The 24,540-nt window shown below is 47.3% G+C and overlaps 1 protein-coding gene across 4 annotated transcripts in view; it reads right to left on the bottom strand.

Annotated features, from left to right (window-relative positions):
• The window catches only part of DOCK11 (dedicator of cytokinesis 11), a 185,882-nt gene extending 167,296 nt beyond the window's left edge, over positions 1-18,586 (bottom strand). For all 4 annotated transcript variants that reach the window (XM_033137075.1, XM_033137076.1, XM_033137077.1 and 1 more), the window contains exons 1-3: positions 18,459-18,586; positions 1,811-1,927; positions 676-765 (exon numbers count right to left, since the gene is read on the bottom strand). In XM_033137075.1, coding sequence (XP_032992966.1) covers positions 676-765; positions 1,811-1,927; positions 18,459-18,560 — 309 coding nt within the window. In that variant the 5' untranslated portion in view covers positions 18,561-18,586. The remainder of the gene's footprint in view (positions 1-675; positions 766-1,810; positions 1,928-18,458) is intronic.
• Between the last annotated feature and the right edge of the window lie 5,954 nt (positions 18,587-24,540).

The raw sequence follows: 24,540 nt of genomic DNA, 5'->3' as shown, positions 1-24,540 counted from the left end.
GCTCCGGCAGCCAAGCGGCTCGCTATGCCACTGAAGACAGGGAGCATTCTTCCCTTGAAAATAAAGCCCTTCACAGGCGACGTCATGAGTGTCTTTTCAGTTCTATGCTTGTCTGTCCTCAGCAGTTATTGTCATGCTTTCATAATTAAAAAGAGGAAGCAAGTCACAAGTTGGGTTTTCAAAAAAAATAAACAAACAAACATCGATTTCCTCAGTTACTTTTTTTTTTAATGCAGAGTTCAACGAAGAAAAAATCCCCTTCATTTTTGAGCAACACAATACAGGTAACTTAAGTTCCAAATGCACCAACTCTTTCAAAAATGGCCCAAATCTTCCCAAGCCTGCTGGATTTACACCTACCGGTAAACCTGAAGCAGCAGTTTACGGTTCTCCTAATGAAACTACAATTCACATGGGAGTTGTGGAAAATGTGGTACATAGATAAATTGACTATGGCAAAGGGTGGGTCTGTGCAGCTGCCCCATCCTGCCTCCATAAACTGGGACTGTGCCCTGGAACTCTCTGGCATCACTGCAGGGTTTCTATGTGCATTTGGAGCATGCAGAAGGCACTTTTCACCCAGGTCTCTCTCTCTTCCTTTACTTAAAGGGGGAACGGAGCAAGACCTTTTTCGCACGCGCACCCCATCAGTATCACAGCCTTAAGGACCCTTACCTCCTGGACAAAGAGACTCTGAGCCTTCTTCAGAGCATCTTCTGGCACTGTAGACTGAACAGTCCTCCTCTGGCGCCCGACAACAGAGACCTGGAAGGGAGAGGAAAAGCAGTCAGAGGCTGCAGAATCACTAGAGCTGTCAGGGGACTTTGCAGGTTGATGGAAGAGGGGAGGAGCACTGCTCTTGCATCCTGGTCCTGCTTCCAGGCTTCCCACTGAGGCCCCTGGTTGGCCCCTGTGAGAACAGGATGCTGGACCAGGCAGACCACGGGCCTGATCCAACTCTTCCTAGCACTTGTAGGTTCTTATGAGCTACAATGCAGATGTGTCTACAGCAGACATGGTAACTTTTGTTCCTCCCAGATGTTGCTCATCCACAACTCCAGCAAGTTTGGCCACAACATGGGCATCTGAAGGACCACCCTGCCCTGAGAGGAGGGGAGAAGAAGAAGAAACAGTTTTCACCCCCTAAACAAACAAGTTGTTTTTCTTATTCTTTTGTAACTTTTTTTTAAATGGTGCTTATTGTTGCAATAATCTTATGCAAATCCACACTGCAAGATCTGCCTGCAAAGTGGTATATTACATTGAATAAATGAATAAATATCTAGAGGGTCAAAGTTCCAAAGGTAATAACTCTGCATGGCAAAAGGGCAGCATATTCGGTGTGAATGCAAAAGGAGTTTGCAGGAGCCCAAGAGCCCTCTCCTGTCCTGCAAGTCTCAGCAACTGGTATTCAGAAGCATTGCTACTGCCTCGACTAGCAGCCACAGATAGCTTTCTCCTCCAGTTGTTTGGAGCGGTGGAGTGCTTATAGCGCTAAGGCTGCAGGTTCAATCCCCATATGGGACAACTTCATATTTCTGCACTGCAGGGGGTTGGACTAGATGATCCCTTCCAGCTCCACAGTTCTAGGATTCTATTAAGTCTATGAATTTGTCCAACCCTCTTTCAACAATAAAGATGCAGCCAGGTGCATTCATCAATTTCCAAGGCTGTGTTGCTATTGTGTGCTGCTCAGAAGCGGTGGTATGAAGAGGTATAAATAAACTATTTGAACAAGCAAAAATGAAATGAGGTGACCAGCTTGCAGCTGAGACCCAAATGCCAAGGAGGAGAAGCAGCAACAACTCACAGAGGCGTCTTCCATGGGGAACATAAGCAAGTCCCGGAGAGGGTCGCTGTAGATCTGTGCTTTCTTTTGGGAGACGACATTCTCATAGTCCAAGGGCTCAATCACCTTTGTCTTTTCCTGGCAGGAGACAAGACAACACACAGTCAGGTACTGCTTAACTCCCCATTAACCATGATCGCCTGACTCCATAGGCAGCCACTACCGCACTTTGACTCACAGAACCAGCACTGCTACAAGGGCCATGTAGTACTCATTATGCATTTGTTTCAATCTTTTGGTGTGGCAGCCCCCACACATCGGAACTCTTTGCTGTTTGGTATCAGACAGAATTCTTTCCGGCACCTGCTAAATAATGTTTTCGCTTAGTCCAGCCTATCCAGACATGTAGATGGCTGGTCTGTGTGTTTTAATCTGGTTTTTATTTCTCATCATTGATATAAAACTTTTTAAAAAATAAAAAAATAAAAAATAGTTTTTCTTAACTGATGGTTTCATTGCAATTTCACTTCTTTTTGTAAACCGCTCAGAGGTTTGTTTTTACAATCAAGTGGCATGTAATTTTCAAATAATAATAATACTGTAATGATGATGGTGATGATGCAAAAATTAAAAATAACTAAAAAACAAAAGTTGACTGGTTTACTTCCCAGATAGCAACATTAGTCACAGGCACTGACTCCACACTTGCCTGCATTAACTCGCAGGGAGGGCCTGCAAGTGCAAAGTCAGAGAGTAAATTGCCACTAAAAACCAGCTGCTTTGGAGGAACAGTGGGAGACTTCCTGTTGCCCAGCTTGGGACCTCACCAGAGGCATCTTGTTTGGCTGCCTGCTGGGCTAGGAGGTCTCATCTAGGTCTGATTTATGCCAGTGTTCCATCTCACCACCCCTCACAGCTGTGCCATTCTGCACAACCCAGGGCTACCCACCAGGAAGACCTTGCCAGTCTGAAATGCCCCCACTCCCCCCCCCCAATGAATGCACCACGGAGCCTATGTTCTCATTCTCTCTCCCTCCCTCTGAACCTCAGCCTAGCCCACCTGAAACACTCTCCCTCATATACACCCTGCCTCCATTTATTTATTTATTTATTTATTTATTTATTTATTTATTTATTTATTTATTTATTTCACACCCTGCTCCTTCCTCCCAGAGGAGCCCAGGGCAGCAAACACTTGAATCCTAGAGTTGGAAGGGACCACAATGATCATCTAGTCCAAATCCCCTGCAATTCACGAATCCTTCGCCCAAAGTGGGGCCCACGACCCTGAGATTAGAGCAGGTCTCCTGCTCTACCAAATGAGCTATCCCTTGGAGAGTGATGACACAACTGAAAACATCTAAAAGTAGTTCTAATACAGATTTGTTTATCGCAATCAAGGCCAGCCTGGCAAAGGTGGGAAGGTTGTCAGCAGATGCCACGAGACTGAAGGCCCAATTCCTACATGGTGAGGAAGAGAGCTCTCAATAAGATGGCATCTGGGGGATGCTCTCAGCCGCAGAGCACAGTGATCACTAGGGCATCGTCTTGACTCTTAATACTGGAAGCCACTTGGGGCAGAGACCTCTCCTATGCTTTGTGAAACACCAGCATACACTGATGACATGACATAAATAATCACTACGTGCACACACATTAAAAGCAGTGCTTGGATTCTTTTAGACCTTTGCTATAAAATAAAGTTATTAATAACTCTTGTGTGTCCTTTGAGTGGTACTGGCTCTGATATCAGAGGAAGCTTTGATTCAACTGCAGCAGAAACCAAGGCGATACGTTTAAACCGTAGCCGCTCTCTCCCTTCCTTGACGAAATGGGCATTCTTAGAATTCTTAGGGGTGGTTAATCTGCAAAAAGGAACAGATTTATGAGACCAGTTAAAAGCTCTGCCGCTATTGCGTTCTCAACACCTTCCTGAGCTGAGGCAGCGACTCTGACCCATTTTGTTTGTTTTTTTAAATCCTTCTGCAAAAGGAGAACTACAAAAGAAGGACTGGCTGGGTTCATATCCTGGACCTTTCAGCTCCTGATTCCCCTTTAGCCAGATGCATCTATATCTGGGTTAGGGCAGAGAAATGTTAAGCAAGGTTTCTGAAAGGAAAAATGAAATAGCCAAGGAGGGTGGTACATTATTGCTAAAGATGCTGGAGATTTACTCAAGGCACACAGCAAGAGCCTGTTGGATCAGGCCATTGGCCCGTCTAGTCCGGCATCCTGTTCTCACAATGGTCAACCAGATGCTTGTGAGAAGCCTGCAAGTAGGTTTGGAGCACAATAGTCACTTCCTCTCCTGTGTTTTCCAGCAACTGGTATTCAGAAGCACTGCTGCTTTTGACTGTGGAGGCTGAGCAGAGTCACCCTGGCTGGGAGCCATCAATAGCCCCTCTCCTCCCTCCTCCATGCACTTGCCCAATCCTCTTTTAAAGCCATCCAAGGGGGGTGGCCATGCCTGCCTTCTGTGGAAGTGAGTTCCACAGGTTAACTACGCACTGCATGAGGAAGGATTTTCTTCTGTCTCTCTTGAATCTTCCAACATTCAGATTCATTGAATATCCCTGATGAGTTCTAGGGTTAAGACAGAGAGAAACATTCCTCTATCCACTTTCTCCATGCCAGTCACCTCTTACCTGCATTTCTCTTGAACCAAAAATGCATTTATTTAAAGATGTACAGCCACTTTCTAATGCAGTAAAAGTCTATGCGGTGCTTTCCAGATATTTCAGACACCAACTCCTAACAGCCCCACTACCCAATGCAGCCAGCAGTCAGAGATGATGGGAGTTGCAGTCCAAAGGTATTATAATTTTAATGATTTTTCAAGAAAAATTTACACATCATATGTCAACAAAACTTAGGTTTTCCCCTACTCCCCACTCCTTCTTCCCACTCCCACACAACCTGAACAGAACCCGTCACTATAGATGCATTTAAAAAGGAAAAAAATGCCACATTTTGATTATACGAAAACGTCCTTCCAAACATCCCCATTTGGGTGGCCTGTACCTATGCTCCGCGTTTGAGGCAAATGAACTGAAGTGGAACCAGTCATGGTAAAAAACAATTGGATTTATTATGTTATCTTCTTTCTCGGATTTTGCTGGTCCATTTCTCCACCAGGATTAAGTCCTGAACATATGCAAACCAAACTTCAAATAGGTCAGCCGTCCAAAGGCATTTGAAGGCCCCCCCCTCGTTGACCTAGCCTTGTTCTAAGCGATTCCTAAGGCAGCTTAGAAGACTGCAAATTCCTGCAGCTTCTGCTCATTCGCAGCTGCAGGTGCTCCTCCCTATGCCATCAGGGGGACTGAACAGCACATGTTTTGCAGCGGTGTCATCCATGCACAGCCAATCAAGCTCATTATGGCACCTAAAAAGAAGCTCAAAAAAACCGAACACAAAGGGAGGGGGGAGAGAGAGAATACTATACCAGGGGTCAGCATACGTTTTCAGCAGGGGGCCGGTCCACTGTCCCTCAGACCATGTGGGGGGCCGGACTATATTCTGAAGAAAAAAAAATGAACGAATTCCTATGCCCCACAAATAACCTGGAGATGCATTTTAAATAAAAGGACACATTCTACTCATGTAAAAACATGCTAATTCCCAGACCATCCGTGGGCCCGATTTAGAAGGCAATTGGACTGGATCCGGCCCCGGGCCTTAGTTTGCCTACCCATAGACTACACTAGGGGTGTCGAAACTTTTTTCAAAGAAGGCCAGATTTGATGAAGTGAACATGCGTGAGGGTCGACCAAAGTTGTTGACCTTTTTAAAGGATTTTTACCCCAGGAAAAAAACTGCCACAGAGGCCAGATTAAACTGACCAGAAGGTCAAATTTGGACATGCCTGGACTACACCATATGGGTGAAGCAGGAGATGCCAGCCTCCACATTAACATAGCAAAGAGGAAGTGATGAACTCTGCAATGTTCGGTTTATGGACAGATTTCAAAACCATGTACCAAGTATTTCTATGCCAGAGCCTAGAAATAATTCAAGCCTCTGAGCAGGGGTAGGCAACTTAAGGCCCGTGAGCCGGATCCAGTCCAATCGCCTTCTAAAGTCTGAGGGACAGTGGACTGGCCCCCTGCTGAAAACGTTTGCTGACCCCTGGTAGAGTATTCTCTCTCCCCCCTCCCCTTTGTGGGGAAAAAAGAACCTCCACCCAATCTTTTAGCTCTTCACAAAAGCTTTCTAGCAAATTAGATTCCTTATTAGGATGCTAATGGCAGATCAAATAGCAGGCTTCAAACATAACTGTGGCTTTTGTGGATTGCAAAAAAATAAAAGGGAAGAACATCACCACCCTGAACACTTGGGTGAAACAGAGTTTGCCCCCTCCCCTTCTTAAATAAAGGTGATTTTATCTCACTGTTACTGGAAGGCTCAGGCATGGTCATTAACAAGGAAACTGATCTCCTTAATCAGTCCATGTATAGTTATGGGGATGAGGCAAATGAACCCAAACCAAATAGAACAACCCATCAAACATGGCACATCTTAAGTGGAACTTCAGGTATACTGCTGCCCCACAAAAAGCTTTGCTACAGAGGCAGGCAGTTAACAGCTTCCCTGTGGATCCTGCCTCCAAAAGACACAGAGGTTGCAACCCTCATTGTAAAAGCTGGTCCTTCTCTGGCAAAAGGGTACAGAACCCTGCTCTCAAACAGAGCAGGCATCTCAATTGCATGCTTTTAGTTGCTAACAGAAAAGCAATTTATTCCTGGCTCTCACAGCACTTGGAGACAAAATACCTGCCCCTACTCACTCCCCACTCAAAGGCCTGAAAATGGATTCGCTGGAACAGCTGGAAGGCTTCCATCGCGCAGGCAGCCTGGGAAACGCATCTGCCACCACATCTCCGGGCAACCCTCTGTGCACAAAGAATTTGGAGAAAGCTTCAAGTGGTACACTTGGGTGGGCAGCAAGAAAGGGGTCAGGCCTGGCCTGGCGAGGCTTCCAGACCTCTGTCACCAGAGAGAATAGGACACCTGTGGGATTATTGGAGGGTGAGTTTGCACCACTGGGTAGAAGAGAGTGGGAAGGTCCAAGAACCAAATTTGCAGCTCTCAGGTGAGACACAGTTGGTGGTCACTTACAGGAAAGAGGCAGGCTGGAAGATCAAACATTCCCGAACTTCATGGTGCTTCTCTCAGGCACTTTCCCAAAGCCAGATATGCACTGCAGCTGGCTCCTTACACAGCAACAGGGAGAAGTTGTGACAGCACCTCGTTCTGCTGCAAACTCTCTTGCTCGGACTCTGAACTCTCAGTCTGACTCCCCTCTCTGGACACCATTCGCTGAACTGCCCTGAAGCCATTATGGTGCTCCAATGGTGAAGGAGGGGCTAAGTGGCCAAGGACCAACTGCTTAGAACGTGGTGCTGATTAAGGCCAAGGTTGCAGGTTCAACCCCCATATGGGACAGCTGCACATTCCTGCACTGCAGGGAGAGCTGGAAAAGATCCTCAGGGTTCCTTCCAACTCTACAATTCTATCATTCTATGACCAGGCAGCTGAAAGGACTGCAGGGGTGATAGCCCCTTAATGGTCTCTTAAAGAAGAGCTACTGAACATGGACAGGCTCAGTGCTAGAGCACCTGTTTTGCATGCAGAAGGTCACCTGTTCAATCCCCACCCACTCCAAGTAGGGCTAGGAATTTTCCTGCCTGAAACCCGAAAACAGTGGTTTACCCATATATGGATAGGGATACAGTTTCTGTAATATAATTAAGTAGAGACTGGCACCCCTGCATGCTGTGCTCATCCACCAGTCTACTCCTTTGCCTCCCCCAAACCTTATGAGCCCCCCCCCCACAGCTTGCCCCACTTCTCCCCTAAAGTTTGCTCCAAGCCTCACTTCTTTTAATTTCCCCTTCCCCTCTGTGTTAAACAGCTCACTTGAGCCAGCAGACCATTCCTCACACTGCAGCGATAGGCAACCTGGAAAGCAGCGTGACAACACACTACATTTTTATGTATAAGGGAAGATATGATAATACACTTTTGCATATTATTTTAACTATGCCTTTTTAAATACACTTTCTACCTAATAGATGGGACGCGGGTGGCGCTGTGGGTTAAACCACAGAGCCTAGGGCTTTTTGATCAGAAAGTCATCGGTTCGAATCCCCGCAATGGGGTGAGCTCCCGCTGCTCGGTCCCAGCTCCTGCCCACCTAGCAGTTCGAAAGCACGTCAAAAGTGCAAGTAGATAAATAGGTACTGCTCCAGTGGGAAGGTACCAGTAAACAGCGTTTTCGTGCGCTGCTCTGGTTCGCCAGAAGCGGCTTAGTCATGCTGGCCACATGACCTGGAAGCTGTACACCAACTCCATCAGCCTGTAACGTGAGATAAGCGCCGCTTATCTCCAGAGTCATCCACGACTGGACCTAATGGTCAGGGGTCCCTTTGCCTTTACCTAATAGATGCACTTTTAAGAGAACTTTGCTGCAAAATCCAAAGAATCCCAGGTGTTGAAGGATAGGTTCTATTCAGTTTGCATATTCTTTCAGGAAGTGCAAATTAAGGAGAGCCGCATTAAAATGCAAATCGAACCAAATTTCTGTCCAGACCCAGAGCAAGCAGGGAGAGATGACCCCTTTCTCTTTAGCCCCTTGATTATGGCCTTCTGGTTAATGTTTTCTGCCTCAGGACTAGCTCCATCGTTTGGAGCAAACGCAGCCAATGCAAAAAACAAAAACAAAAAAAACAAAACAAAAAAAAACCCCACTAATGACTAGCAGAAGCATCCCAGCAGGCAGTTTTCCCAGAGCTCATAGCTTTCCATCTAGTGAATGTGGAAAAGAAAAAGAGGACAGAACTAAGAGGTTGCTTTCCGTGACAAAAGAGAGAACTTTTCCAAGGGCCTCAGCAGACACTTGCCAGTTCTGGATCTGTAGCGCCTCCTTCAAAACTCCTTGCAGGGATTTGCTCTGTCTAGGGGAGGGCTGGGCCCCAAGAAGCATTAACTGCCCCATATCAGAAGCACAAAACCCAGGCCACAGTGGTGCCACCAGACCCAAGCAAGCTGCCCTAAGTTTACAGTTCTCAAGATACAATGAAATCCCCAGAGGCAAGATCTCAAAGCACGTGTATGGAACCTGCATGCCTCCAGGTGTCATTGGGACTACAACTCCCATCAGCCCCCTCCAGCATGGTCAGTGGTCAGGGATGATGGGAGTTATAGTCCAACAACAGCTGGAAGGCCACACGTCCCCAGCCTGGACTCAGACGATTTCCCCTTCTTTTGACAGTTCAAAAGAGCTAGAAACTTGTTTAAAAAAACAAATTAAGGTTCAATCAACACCTGAAGCTGTTTGAAATCCTGCACGCACAACTGGATAGGTCAGTTGGTAGAGTATGAGACTCTTAATCTCAGGGTCGTGGGTCGTGGGATTCCTGCATTGCAGAGGGTTGGACTAGATGAACCTCATGGTCCCTTCCTGCTCTACAATTCTATGAATGGAGAAGCTCAACAACCCTCCTCCCCCTGGCAAAAAAAAATTGCTACCAAGAGATGGACAAGTTTTTTGTTTTTTTTTACTCCTTTACTTGGAATTCATTGCTTACTCTGTTCTCCAGGCAGAAAAGAAGCCGAATCACCCCAGTTTTTTATTACAAACCCACCACATGACAAGGCTGTCCCTATAAGGAGCTGCCACCAGGTGACTCCCAGGCCACAGCCTGAAAAGGAAACTGAAAGATGAAGGTCAAGCTGTTGTAAACAAACAGGGAGTCAAAGGGAAGCAGGGGTTTCCCAGCACTTCTGCCTCCAGGGAATCTAGTGAAAGCACTTTCCCCAAGAGAAACAAGCACACTGGCTGATTAGCAGAGCTTCAGGTTCATTGAAAATTAAGCTCTCGTGAGGCTTTCCCCTCTAATGCTTGCTCTGCACCTGAACACCAACACAACTGAAAGGGCGCCAAAGTTAAGACGCTGAAACAAGATTCTGATGTCTTAGCCTCCTGTGCTGTGCAAAGGGCAAATCAAACTCAACTTTTAATGTGCTCTGTCCCTGGTCATCTCTATTTTTGCTGCCACCTTACCAGATGGCACCCAGAGATTTAACTGAAAGTGGAGAAGGAATTGGACTAAGGCAATTAAGTTATTAGCAGACAATGGGTTTCACTCCAGGCACAGCCCAGGGGCATCTAAGCCCTCCTGCAAAGCCTATTGCCATAGGGGAAACCAGGGATGTGCCAATGAAACTGATTGCTGCCATTAATTTCAGGCCAATGAAAGACTCACAGGACAGAAGCAACCTGTGTCATTCTCAAAACAATCAGCAAAGTCAGAAATGGGGCAGCTGGCCAGCCTAGACAAAGCCCTGCACCCACCGGCAGGGCAGCAATTGCTATGCACTCACTCAACCCCCCCCCCCAATCCTCCATCCATAGGTTATGGGCACATTCCAGCCAGGTGAAGGTGCTCAGGGAGGATGCAAAGTGGAGTTGGTGAAGGCTGTGGCCCAGGAGAGCTCCAAGGGCTGCAGAGGAAGGCTTGGAGGGCCACACTTGGCCCGGTGCCTCAATCACCACCTTGATCCAACAACTTCCCAGTGCAGCCAGAAATCTTCCACCACCCGCCATCTGCAATGCTACCAAGTGTGTTTTCTATCACAAGAATGATGGCTCCTTTGGGCTCCCAGAGCATGAAAGTCATGTGTTTTGCCATCAAAACTAGCTTTACCTATGTGTTTGTTCTTGCACAGTGCACAATATCTGCATTTGAATACCACAATAACTAGCAAGAGCCACTCTGCAGCCCCCTGTTTAGGTGCTGGATCTGAGATCTTGTTCACTCAGGCAGTTTGTAACTGAGCTGGTCCCTTGCCCATCTATTACTATTAATTACAATTATTAGCATTTCTATCCCAACTTTCCTCCAAGGAGCTTGAGGCAGCATACATGCTCCTCCCCCTCCTCACTTAACTCCAACAACAACCCTGTGAGGTAGGCTAGGCTGGGATATGGCAACTGGCCCAAAGTGACCCAGTGAGCTTCACGGCAGAGTGGGGATTCGAACCCTGATCTTCCAGGTCATTGTCAGCCTTTTTCAAACTTGGGTCCCCCGCTGTTGTTGGACTACAACTCCCAGCATCCTGGTCTTGCCAGCAAGGGATGGTGGGAGTTGTTGGCCAACCACAGCTGGGGACAAAAGGTTGAGAAAGACTGCTCTAACCACTATACGACACTGGGTGTGGTGTTGTGGTTGCATTATTAATATTTCATTGGCTGGGCATTGCAGGGATTTTGTCCTGCACATTGTTTTAAATTTTCTGGTTTTGTTTATTTTTATCTGTTGTATTACATCCTATAAGCAGGTTCCTGCATCACATAATAATGATGGCGATGGCGATGACAACACTCCAAGGCTACCTGATCCAAGGACAGAGGCACCTTTTAACAACCTCTGCACAACAACTCCTGCTACTAAAGCTCTGTTGCAAATACGGCATGAACTTCCTCGCCCTGCTCTCTGGAGTGCAACATTCTGGGCTGCAGCCAACAAGCGATGGATCAGGAGTGGCTCCGGGAAGTCTGTTTACAGAAAACCACGCCAGAACCAGCTGGATCTGAGCCCTTTTGGTATCTGGAAAGGCTTGTGCTAGTCAGTTGTTTTCAAGGGAGGAGGGCGAATCGGCCTCAGCTGCCCCGCATCAGGAAGAATGCAGCTTTTGCCTCTCTCTGGATTTGAATCCCCAGAGAAATCCTTGCAGCTGTCTCCTGTATTGCACCCCAAGGCAGAGAAACAACCATGCCAAAGAGAAGGGGGGGAATGTAGGGCAGCCCCCATTAGGAAAACAGCATAAGGGTGCACACAGGGATTTGTGTAGCATTTCAGAGACAAGAGTGTAGGACTAGCCTCCCCAGGGAATCCAACTCCCATCGGCCCCTGCTGGTCAGGGATGATGGGAGTTGTAGTCCTGCAACAGACTGGCTACATGGCTACAGTGGTTTGCTTTCCCCTCCTCCAGGGATCAAGGCACTTTGAAAGAAGGGATCAAGGCCTGCAGATATCCCTCTCCTGCTTCTGGTCCAAGGCCATCTTAAGCTGATCTGGCACTGTGGTGCAAGGATCCATCCAGCGCCCCCCACCCCCGGGCATGGCACTAATTTGTTAAGCAGCCTTCCCCAAGCTGGTGCCCTCCAGATGTTTTGGATTACAACTACCATCTTCCCTGACCAGCATAGCTATAGTAGCCAAGACTGATGGCTAGGACTCTCCCGCTTTTCCAACAGCGACAAGCTGAAGAAGAGCGTGCGAGGAAGGGAAGGGCTTCGGCGGCTCCCAAATCTGGGCTGGCCTCCCCCCGGGGGCAGGCTGGCCTCCTGCCAGGCCGCCAATCTCGGCTTCTGTTGCACCGCCGGGATCCCGAGTGGATCCTTCCCCGCCTCCATCTCTCCATCCGCCCCATCCCCTGCCACGGATTCCCTGCAACGGTGCCCGCAGCCCAAGGCAGGTGAGGGGGCGCTGCCTGCGGGGCTGGCCAGGCGCAGCAGGCAGCTGGAGGGGGCAGCCCAATGGGCGGGGACGCTGCCAGTTGTGACCCACCTCCACCTGCTTGGCCGAAGTGGCGGCAGCCCTGGCTGCCGTGCTGATGGGAGGCTTGATGCCGGCTTCCCTGTGACGGCACCTGCAGCCCGAAAAGAGGCGGGCGAGGGGGGTGCTGCCAGCGGGGCTGGATGGCGGCTCCTCCAGCAGGGTGGTGGTTGCAGGGGTGGCATGGCATGGCGGAGGCGTCGTCCAGAACTTGCCGCCGTGGCGCCTTGCACCACTGGGCTCTATGGCTAAGACGTCCCTGTTGTGGTCACTCAGGTTGTGCAGGTTTTGAGGCTGCTGTAATAGAAAAGAAAAGCCTGCCACACTTGTTGGATCAGAGATGACAAGGGAAATCAGTGTGGGCAACAGAGACAACAGTACCTGCACTATAACACTTACAACGCTGAGAAAAACCAACTGGTCCTCCTCTCCAGCCTCCAGAACAGCCATTGCTCTCCTGGTGCCCTCCAGATATTTTGGACAGCAACTCTCATCTGCCCCAGCCTTTTGTGGCTAACATGCAGGGATGATGGGAGTTGTAGTCCAAAACTTTTATTTTACTTCATTTTTATCCCTGCATTGCAGGGGGTTGGACTAGATGACCCTTGGGGACCCTTCCAACTCTACAATTCTATGATTCTATGATTGCTTGTATTCATAGCCCACCTTTTCCTCCAAGGAGCTCAAAGTGGAAAACGTGATTCTTCCCCACTCAGCATAATTCAAACCCTACAACAGCCCTGTAAGGCAGTGACCAGCCACTGGCAGTGGGCTTCATGGCTGAGTGCGGATTTGAACCCTGGTCTCCCAGGTCCTAGTCTGACACTCTAACCATTACACCACCACTGCCTCTCTCGCTGGAGGGAACCATTTTAAGGGAGGCTGTTCTGGAGCTACAGTGAGCAGGAAGGAAGCCAGAGACGGCAAACCTTGCCAAGTCACTCTAACGAAGATGAACGATAATAAGGATCATGAAAAGCAAGATGTGAAAGCTTGCTGAGCAACACTCCAACGGCCAAGCCAGGCATTCCTCCTCCAGCCAACTGCCACTATTCTGGATTTGTTCTTTCTGACCACAAGAACTGCAAAGCTCCTTGACTCTGTTACCGAAGGCTGCTTTGGCTGCTGACTGTACCCACTGTGGCTGCCTCTCTGTTTCCAGGCAGCGCCACCCGGCTGAAAAGGAAGCTGCTGAGCGATACAGAGTGCATGACCTTCATCAAGACGAAATGGGGAATCTGTTCTGGTTGTTCTCATCTGCTTCGCTGGAAACACAAGTTGCACAGTAGGGAGGAAAGAAGCAAGCCAGCCTGAAATCCCCAAATGACCTAGGATCATGCCTCCACCTGCCCACCCAGCTGACAAAACAGCTCACTTTCTGTGTTGCCTTGACCATGGGATGTTTGCGAGGTCTGAATCAATGGGACAGAGGTGGTGGGGGTGACCCAGACCTTCAGGGAATTAGAGCAGAGGAGTCCGCCTGCTGGATCAGGCCATCAAAGTCAAGCACCCTGTTTGCACCCTGGCCGACCAGATGCCCCAGTGGGGAGCCTGCAAACCGGGCCTAAGTGCAACAGCATCTCTTCTCATTCGTGATTCCCTGGTACCCAGAGGCATGCAGTCTCCAGCATAGGAGGCAAATGGCAGCTGGGTGATGTTCTGGATTTCTTGCATTAAGTGACAGCAACACACATAATGAAATGATTTGCTGAAGGAATCCTTCCTGAACTGGGCTGTTTGGGACTGCGGGTTGTGCATGGAGGAAGAGGATGGGAATCCCTTTTTTAAAAAAGCCATTCTATGCAGAAATAAATATACAAAACTCTTTTGAATGCATAGCTCTATTATATTACACGGAGATGTTCCTGGCTAAACTTCATCCCATATGTGCCTGGGGGGGTCAACGTATAAGGAGCCTTCATTACATGGGAATTGATTCAACAGTCCAGCCCCCTCCTTCCAAGTTGCAGCCTGGAATGGCACATCCCCAGAAGACTCTACTATCTGGTTTTGATGGCCAGGCAGATGACTGTTTGGGTTCCTTAGCCAGCTTCCTAGTTCACACACTATATCAGCAGCAGCAAGTCCCCTTATTTCTAATGCCCTTTGCTGATTAGAGGTCACTTCCTTTGCAAACTGACTGGATTGTTTATGGATAATGAGCAGAGAGATCAGCCAAGAAAGTATAATGTTATGAACAATGGTTGCTCCCAAAATCTAGGCTGAGCATTGCAGCAGCTGATACCACCACCACCCCCGATCCAGTCACCCCACACAAACCAAAGATTTCCAATAGTGGGTGTGCAGGGTTACATTCTGACATGGGTCTCTGCAGTAAGCAGGCCTGGCTTCCATCATATTTGTGTACTCGCCACTTCCAGGTTTGAAGACTGTAGTGCTCTTTACATGGGGAAACCCTTGGAGGGCGACAAGGGTTCTGACAAGGAGCCACCTGATCAGAGCTACACCAGTACACCATCTGCTTCACTGGCTGCCGGTTTGATTCTGGGCTCAATATAAGGTTTGACCTCCGTCCCACTACATGTGTCCACCTGCAGGTCTTGGTGTCAGCCTGTTCATTCGTAGCACCAAGGATTTGTAACCGACTCCTGAAAAAAGAACTCCGCTGCACTACGCCCAGTGGGCTGTGAAGACCATTTTATTTTGGTCCACCCACCAAGGAACTTGATTTATTATGGATCTGCTGGTGGCTTTTGGCACACACGTTACGGTATATTTTAGGCTGAAGCTTGCTGGAGCTTTAATTTTATGTAAGAAACCTTGTTATACGGCTGCAAAAAAGGCGGGAGATAAATAAACAAGCCAAGACACCAGATCAGGGTTTATGGCTCTGTTGTAAACAATTTAATCACTTGATTTCAGCTGTTTTCAGTTACTGGATTTTTGTGTGTGGTTGGTTATGCTTTTAAACAACCTTAACCCCTGGGGTCACTACAAGGCCATAGATCTAAAAATACTTCAGCCTGTCTTCTGGGAAATTTCTCCAAATGGGCCTAATTGTTACAACTGTTAATGACGTTGGTCCTCTTGGGCAGAGATGACTTGGCCACCGGACTCCATGCTTTGGTAACTTCCAGGCTGGAATGCACTCTTTGTGGGGCTGTGCTTGAAGATAGCTCAGAAACTTCAATCGGATTACATTTTCAATTGCTAAAGAAACTTCAGTTGGGTTCACAATGCAGTTGCTGGGTCCAGTTAGAACCCCCATTTTGAAACAGCTGCACTGTTTCACCATTTTGTTTCCAGGTCCAATTCAAGGTGCTCATGTAAGTGTAGCATAGTGGTTAGAGTGTCAGACCAGGACCTGAGAGATCAGGGTTCAAATCCCCACACAGTCATGAAGCTCACTGGATGACCTTGCAGTCAGTCACAGCCTCGTCACCTACCTCACAGGGTTGCCGTAGGGATTAACTGAGGAGGGGGGTGAACCATGGACTCATTGAATAAAAAAAGTGGGTTATACAGTTATATGTAATAAATAAGCTCTTCTGCTTACCTGCTTAAGAAAGCTGGAGGGGCCAGCCATATGGAGATGTCAGTCATCAACCTAGCATCCAGAGATCTCCATTTGGTTACAGTTGGACCTGTGCCAGTTGCAAAACACACCTGGCACCTGACTACTTTCAAACACTGGTGGCAGCTCCTGAGTTTCTATTCACAGAGATGTGCCTGGCACCTTCATTATACAGCTCCTGGTGAATTCTGAATTTTTGTGATTGCAAGTCCCCCTCCTCCCACTTGCAGCATTGTGTTCCACCCTGGGACTCTAGGATGCAGGTGGGAAATAAATTATAACAACATTGATATAGTAAAATAGGCCTTGAGCTCCTGTTTTTGTGGAGAAAGATTTCTGTAGCTGCAGCCACATCTACAAGCACCAGCAATCCCCATCTCCTGGCATGCCCATAGGAAACAATTTGCCACCTCTTCAGCTCCTCATATTTCTGCTTTCTGAGAATATTTCTTCCCATAGAGCACAAATGCGTATGGCGAGGGAACAGCATGGAAAACAAATCTCAGTGATACTTTGCACACACTTTAGAAGGCAGGCCTCAAAGCATTCAGCTCTACCAAAGACTCACAAGCTGCCCCCGGCTGCTTCTGAAAACATCCCGTGTCTGCCAGCGGAATAAAACTCAGTTCCATAGCAGAGAAAGAAAGGGTGTTGCTTCCACAAAAGCAAAAAACAATCTAGCCCTGTGAGGTAGACTCAGCATTAACTAAAAAACTCATAACTCTGAGGCCCTGTGCCACCAAGGCACATCACAACACACCTTTTATTTACAATGCCATTAAAAAAAATATATCTTCCAGCTTCCCTGGCCAAAACTAGCCGGGAACATGCAATCAATATGTGCAAGTCTGGAATTTGCAAAGAGAGCCAATCATTTTCAATAAAATAATAATAATAATAATAATAATAATAATAATAATAATAATTTATTTCTACCCCACCCATCTGGCTGGGTTTCCCCAGCCACTCTGGGCGGCTTTCAGCAGAACATTAAAAACAGAGTACAACTTCAAACATTAAAAACTTCCCTAAACAGGTATATAAAACTTCTAGCCCTCATTTTTTTTTTTAAAAAAGCGTTATTTTAAAAGCTGCAGCTTGCTCTTTTAAAAAAGTACTCTTCTAGCCCTCCTGCTTGAAAAGACAGGCTTGAAAATGAGCAGGAAGCGTCAGATAGCTAGAGGAACCGGGAGTTGAATGACGCGGCTTGGACTGGTGCATCCTGGGAGGAGAGGGTGGCAATTTTGACCGTAGTGCATCCACATGGTGAGCACAGGAGACACAGACTGCATAGGCTACACTGATCCTGCCAGCTGTGGCCACTAGACACTGGGGCAGTTCAGTCATGATTCTAAGAGGATCTGTTTGGGTGCTTTCCTAAAATTAAAGCAAATCTCCAGGCATCCCTGGCTGGCTCTTGATGCACTTCCTAGGCACAGCTCAAACCATCTCTGTTGCTCCAGGATGTTGGCATAAGCCCTCAGGATGGTTGGCATGTGTGTTGTATTAGCAACACAACATGGCAAGGGTCTGGTTGCACTGCAGGAACACAACCTAAGGAAAGTCTCACTACAGGATCAGGCCCAAGGGGCCCCATCTAGCCCAGCATCCTGTTCTCACCGTGGACAACCAGCTGCCCCAATGACAAGAAGCCCAAAGCAGGACCTGAGTGCAAAGCTGCTCTTCCCACCTGCACACACAAGACATCTCCAACAGAATCCTGGGAACTGTAGCTTGCCCACAGAGCTACAATTCCCAACACCCTTAACACACCAGGATTCTGTTTTTTTGGTTGGAGAAGAGAAATGTGCTCTAGATGTACAGTGTGTGTGAACACAGACCAGACACTCTGCCTGGACAGTGGAGGGGGAACAACATAGCTATAGGGGATAGTCCTAGTAGCCGCTGAAGGCCTCATCACCCTCAAACTACCACTTCAAACCATCCATCCTGCAGACCAGCCTCCCAACTCTAGCTTGGCCTCCTACTCTCTGCCCGACCCCGCCTGCAAAGGGAACAAGCTGGCAACTCTCCTATGGGGCACAGCTGGGCTCTGGGTTCCTATATAGCAAGCATTTGGTCCTTAGGGCTGGACTGGCAACTAACACGCTAAGCCTCACGCCCCAGGAAACCTCCTTCCTCTCCTCTTCTGGGTGCTGGGTGGAGCCTTCCTTCCCCTTCTGAGGGCGGAGGAGCGGCTTAGAGCTGGCCCGAGAGAGGGGGCCGCTCTCCCAGCCCACCGCGGGAGCCCACCACCGACGCAGCTGGTCCCGCTGTCCTGCCCAGCTGCGCGCAGCCACGCCCCCTCGCTGACACCAGCTCTCCATCCTCGCTTCACCCCAAACCACCCGCGCTTCACACCCCGTTCCTCCTCTCCCCACCAGCTGCCTCCCGAGGCCCACCACAAGTAGCAGCAAAAGAAGGCCGCCTCTGGGCATGCACAGAGAGCGAACCGGCGGCTCGCAGGAAAGAGGCGTGAGCGCACGCCGCAGGTTGAAAGCTACCCGGCACCGCCGCCGCCACGCGCCCCTGCGTTGCCCGGCGCGCCCCGGAATTAAAGTCCGGCTCCTTACCAGTCCCGGCGAGGCGCGCACCGCCTCTGAGACGCTCTGCCGCAGCTCTGCTGCCGTGCCCGGCTTGCTCAGCCGCTTCGTGAATTTGCGCACCTCGGCCATCGCTGCCTCCCCGAGACGCTCCGGGCAGCAGGAGCAGCAGAAACAGCTGCAAGGGACAGCCCTGAGTCCGAGCCCGCCAGAGGGTCCGGCTCGCTTCCCTCCCACCCAGGCGAAGGAGGAGCGAGGGGCTGGACCAGAGCAGCCCTCCCCGGCTGGAGACAAAGGAAGGAAGGCGGGGGGCGAGGACGAGAGCGCATCAGACGCGAGCCAGTGCCGGCAGGGAGCAGCACAGAGGGGCTGCCGTAGCCCAGTTCCGGGTCTTCCTCGCATCTTGCACAGGACCGGCTTTCCCCCCGGGTCAGCTCAGTATCGCAGACACTGGCTGGCAGTCGCTCTCCAGGGCTTTCAGGCTGAGGGGGGGGGGCATTCCCAGCCCTACGTGGAGATGTCGCTAGGGAACTGAACATCTTCCGCTGAGCTGGGATCCTTTAAGAACACAGGGAGCTGCCTCAGACTTGAGTCAGAACGTGAATCCATCTTGCTCAGTATTATCTATGCCAGGGTTTCCCAAACTTGGATCGCCCGCTGTTTTTCGACTACAACTCCCATCATCCCTGACCACTGATCCTGGTAGCTAAGGATGATGGAAGTTGTAGTCCAAAACAAACTGGCGACTCAACTTTGGGAAACCCCGGTCTACACTGACCAGCCGCCAAGACTCTCCAGGATTTCAGGCAGGGAGTCTTTAGCGGCCCTGCTGTGGGCGGAAGATGGGGCCTTCTGCAGCAAAATGGTCTATCTAAGCCACAGCCCTTCCCTGCAGAAGGGGAGGGTTCAGTTTCCTGCCCCTGCAAGAGACTTGCACCCAAAAACGCACCCCTGGAAGGAAGTGGCTTCTGCCTGTTACAGCAACCCTCTTTCCTATCACAGCACTTTTTTTAAAAAAAAAATTTATTAAAGGTTTTCTTGATTTACAAAGGTAGTGCAATGTCTCACTCGTATTTTTCCATATAACATTTTTACAAATCAGTTTTTGTTGTTGAGACTTTAGGAAGAAAAGGGGGAGAGGGGTGGGTGGGATGGGGAGATAGGTGGGGTGGGGTGAGGATGTTTCTGTTTTACTTAATATGAGTAGGGTTTGGTGTAAGCGTTGTTTGTGTAGGTTCTCTGTTGTTTGCTTGTGTTCTTTTGGCGGTGAGAGAGGTCAGGGTTGGCATAGGGTGTGATTGTTCATTTGTGGTTGGGCTGTGTGTGTGATGAAGGGGAACCATACCGGGGTGAAGGTGTCTTCTTCTGTTTGTCCCCGTGTCAGTTTCAGGTCACTGGTTAGTTTTTCTAGTAGGGCTGTTTCCCATACTGCTTGGTACCATTGGTCCATGTTTGCTCCTGTCAGATCTTTCCAGTGTCTGGTCATGATGTTTCTGGCTGCTGAGAGTAGATGAATTATGAGTTCTTTGTGTTGTAAGTGGGCATTATTGTCTTGGAAGATGTTTAGTAAAACCAGTTCTGGGGTGGTTTCTAAAACTTGCTTGGTTATTTTACATATTTCTTGTGTGGTTGTTGTCCAGAATGTTTGGATTTTGGGGCACTCCCACCACATGTGGAAGTATGTGCCTGTGGAGGTGCACCCTCTCCAGCATTTTGGTGAGGTTCCTGGGCATATTAGCGCTAATTTTCTTGGTGTTAACTACCATATGTAGGTCAGTTTTAGGGCAAGTTCTCTTCTTTTTGTTGATATGGATTTAAAGGGGGGTTTAGACCACATTCTGGTCCATTGGGTGGGGTTGATTTCATATCCCATGTCATCCTCCCATTGTTTTTTGATTGCGTCTAGGGAGCTTGTGGGATTTTTGAGTAGTATTTTGTACATTGCGGATACCAGCCCTCTGCCGCGTCCCTTTGTCATTAGGATGAGGTTTTTGAAGGTTGTCAGGGGTCTAGTTGCTGCTGATTTTACTGCTGGATTGTTTAAGAGGGCATGTAATTGGTGTTGTGTTAACCAGGGCATCTGGGTGGCTTCTAATTTGTCCTGTATTTCTTGTGTTGACAGAGGTTTGTTATTTTTATAAATGTCTATTAGGCGATATAGGCCTTTGGATTGGCAGGTTTTGGATTGGAGGTTTGGTGCTGCATGGTGGAATAGTGGATGGTAGGCCAGGGGAATTAGTGGGGATGGGGTTAGGGATAGTTTGCCTGTTTCTGCTTTCCATGCTTTGAACATGGTTTGTGTGTACCTGTTAAGTGTTGTGGGGATTTTTCTTAGTTTGTTTGGGAGGAGTGGGTATGCTGTGGTGCAGATATTTTCAATTCTGTCCCTTTCTAGGTGTATCCATTGTTTTGTCTCGTCTTCTAGTATATATGGGATTATATGACTTATTTGGTTGGCACTGTAGCATGCTGCTATGTTGGGGATTCCCCATACTCTTTCTGAGGTGGGGAGGTGTAGGTATTTGGTGTTTATTCTTGGGGTTTTTTGTGAGAGAAGATAAAAGAGTGTAGTTTTCTCTGCCATTTGCGGAGTTGGGTTGGGGTAATCTAGACTGGGAGGGTTTGGAATAGGTAGGTTAGTTTTGGAAGGGTGATCATTTTGATCATGGCTATTTTGTCTGAGAGAGTGAACTTCATGTTGTTCCATCTCTTTAAGTCTTTGTTTATTTGTTGCCATAGGGGTTTGTAGTTGTGGAGGTATAATTTGTTGAGGTTTTTGGTTATTTGTACCCCTAGGTATCTGAACTTGGTGTGACAGAGTTTTATCTTGGTGATGTTAGTGAGTTCTCTTTGGATGTGGGGGGGGGGTGTTGAAGCACATGGCTTCCGATTTTGTGAAATTTACTTGTAGGCCCAACACCGTTGTAAATGTGTTAAGTTCTCTGATTAGGGAGGGTGCTGTGTTTGAGGGGTCTGGTGTTGTGACCATTAGGTCGTCTGCAAAAAGTCCTAATTTATAGGTTCTGTCTTTTATTTCCACCCCTTTGATGTCCGTGGCTGCTCGGATTCGGATTGCTAGGGGTTCCAGCGCCAAGATAAATAGGACGGGAGATAGTGGGCATCCTTGTTTTGTGCCTCTTTGGATTGTTATGGTATTTGAGTCCATATTATTAATTCTGCATTTTTCTGAGGCTTGGGAGTATATTTGTTTGATGATTTGTAGGAAGTTGGGGCCAAATTTCATGTTAGTTAGTACTGCTGATAGGTATTTCCATTCTAGGCAATCAAAAGCTTTGAGGATGTCTAGGAACATAATTGTCAATGGGAGTTTAGTTGCCTTGCTGTGTTCGATTAGGTTCAGTAGTTTCCTGATGGGGTCTGTAATATTGCAACCAGGGACAAAGCCAGTCTGGTCTGGGGCTATTAACTTGGATAAGAATTTTTTCAGGCGGTTGGCCAAGATTGATGTGAATATTTTGTATAGGTGTAAGGCAGGGTCTGAGAAGCGATCAGCTGTATTTTGGTTGGGAGATCCCCATTGTTCCATCGACAAATTTATCAAGCAAGAGTGTCAAATTTTTGAAGTCTTTTCTGCTGCGCTGCCTGAGGGAGCACACGGTAGGAGTGTAGTAGATTGCATTCAAAGCTGTCGAGGTCATTTCCCTCATCCGGTACATACATGGGACCAGAAGAGTCCGTCTTTTGGAAATCCATGGTGGCCCAACCAGTAAGATGATTAGAAATATTGTCTACAGAGTTTATATCAACTAAAGCGTTTTGTTTAATCTTATGTTGAGGAGGTTCTGTAGGGATTGAGATAGGGAAAAGATGTACAGATGGTATATTACACCAGTCTAAATGGCAAAAATGTACAAAACTGGGTCAAATACATGTTGGAAATGTAAGGAAAAAGAAGGGACCTTTTATCATATGTGGTGGGAATGTAGAGAAGTAAAAAATATTGGGAAATGATTTATAATTAATTGAAAAAAATGTTTAAAAAGACCTTTTGTTAAAAAGCCTGAAGCCTTTCTACTAAAGATTTTGGGACAAGATATACCAAAGAAAATAAAGAATTTATTTTTGTATGCTACAACTGTGGCAAGAGTTTTGCTGGCACAAGGATGGAAGAAGGAAGAGGTACCAACGAAGGAACAATGGCAATAAAATTGATGAATTATGTACAATTTGCTGCTTGAGTGGCATACAAAAGACGAAATGGTAAAATCGGCAATGATTGGTTGGGCGAAAGATGTTGGCCATAATATTATGCTAGAAGACTGGGAAAGGATGTGGAAAACAGGCATTAAATATACAGCATCTAATACTTTGAGAGAGAACCTGATGAAAATGATGTACAGATGGTATTTAACACCAGTAAAAATAGCTAAAATTTATCATGGTTCTTGTAATAAGTGTTGGAAATGTAAACAAGCAGAAGGCACCTTTTTCCACATGTGGTGGACATGCCCGAAAGTAAGAGACTTCTGGGAGATGATTTATAATGAACTTAAGAAGGTGTTGAAAAACACATTTATCAAAAAACCAGAGGCCTTCTTACTGGGCATGGTGAATCAGGAAATCCCAGTAAAAGATAGAGTAATCTTTATGTATGCCACGACAGCAGCAAGGATATTAATAGCAAAGAATTGGAAGACCGAAGTGATACCGACAGTGGAAGAATGGCAGATGAAAATGATTGACTACATGGAGCTCGCAGAACTGACCGGGAGAATCCGAGACGACGCGGTGGAGAATAAATGGAAGAAATTTAAGGAATATTTAAGAACTCATGCAAAAATAAAGATTTAAGAAAAGAGCAGATAGAAGAATTAGGCTACAGTTTGGAATTGTATAGAAATAGAAGAATAAGTTTATAAATATTTGTTTTAATATGAGGATAGGGTATTACTACAGATGAGATCCAGTGTACGTAGAAGGAGAGGGTGTGAGGAAGTCACCAAGACAAGGTGATAGAGGATTTGAATGAATTTATGATACATTTGTATTGATGTTGTTTTTCTTTTTTGTTGTTATTTGTAGTGTGTTGTGTTAGTTTTTGTATTTTTGTATTTTTATAATAGAAAATAAAAAAAATTATATAAAAAAATTGATGAATTATGCGGAACTGGCAAAACTAACAAATGAACCATGTGAAAAGGACAGTCGGAACTTTAAGGAAGAATGGGAACTTTTTACAAACTATCTGAAAAAAACAACAAACAGACTTAGAATCACTGGCAGGATTTGAATAAACATACACAAATTTTATTAGTGGAATATTAATTTGAACAATAGAAATTAATACCTGTATAACATGCAAGTATAACATGCAGAAACAATATGAATTAACAAAACAGTTAAGGGAGCTGGGGGGAGTCCTGGAGGGGGGGAGAAGGAGGGGGAGGGGGAGGGGGGAATGTAATTGATTGTAATGTTGATAATTTGTATGGATTTTAAACTTTCTTAATTTTTTTAAAATAAATCTCCTGTTTATAGAAATTGAAACTCAATTATTCTTGTCACATCTTTAGCAGCTCTGTAAATACCTTGTTTCTGGGGTAATTTTTAAGTATTTAATAAACCATAGCACTGTGTCTTTCCTTAGAACATTCCATGTTTTAAAATAAGACAGAGGTTTTCAGCCTTTTTGAGTTTACGACTCCATTGACCAACTACATTATTTCTGCAGCTCCCATGTGGGTCTCAGGAGCCCAGTTATGTCACCCCTTGCCTGCAAAGCTGGCAGCTTCCTCTCTTCTCCCCTTTCCTTGGAAGCTGTCTGGGCAGCTGCCTGCCACCCCTGGTCTCTGAGCTGCCCTCCTCCACTCCAAAGAGAGGTGCCTCCCAGAGGCGCCATTCACCTAGCGGAGCTTATAGCCAGGGCTGCTGCAACAAACAGCTGTGCAAGCCTTTGGGAGGCAGAGATGCGAGAGGGCATCAGAGGAGGGAGGGAAGGAAAGAGGGAGGGAGGCCAGGGTTGCCGATGGCACCCCTGACCATCATTCAAAGCACCCCAGGGTGCCATGGCGCACAGGTTGAAAACCACTGAACCAAGCAATGAATTCTGTTTGCTTTCTCTGCAAGCTTCACTTCCCTCCCATCTCATTTC

This window comes from Lacerta agilis, chromosome Z, assembly GCF_009819535.1.
Source record: "Lacerta agilis isolate rLacAgi1 chromosome Z, rLacAgi1.pri, whole genome shotgun sequence".
In the NCBI taxonomy this organism is placed as follows: domain Eukaryota; kingdom Metazoa; phylum Chordata; class Lepidosauria; order Squamata; family Lacertidae; genus Lacerta; species Lacerta agilis.
This window is presented reverse-complemented; position numbering and strand designations above follow the sequence as displayed.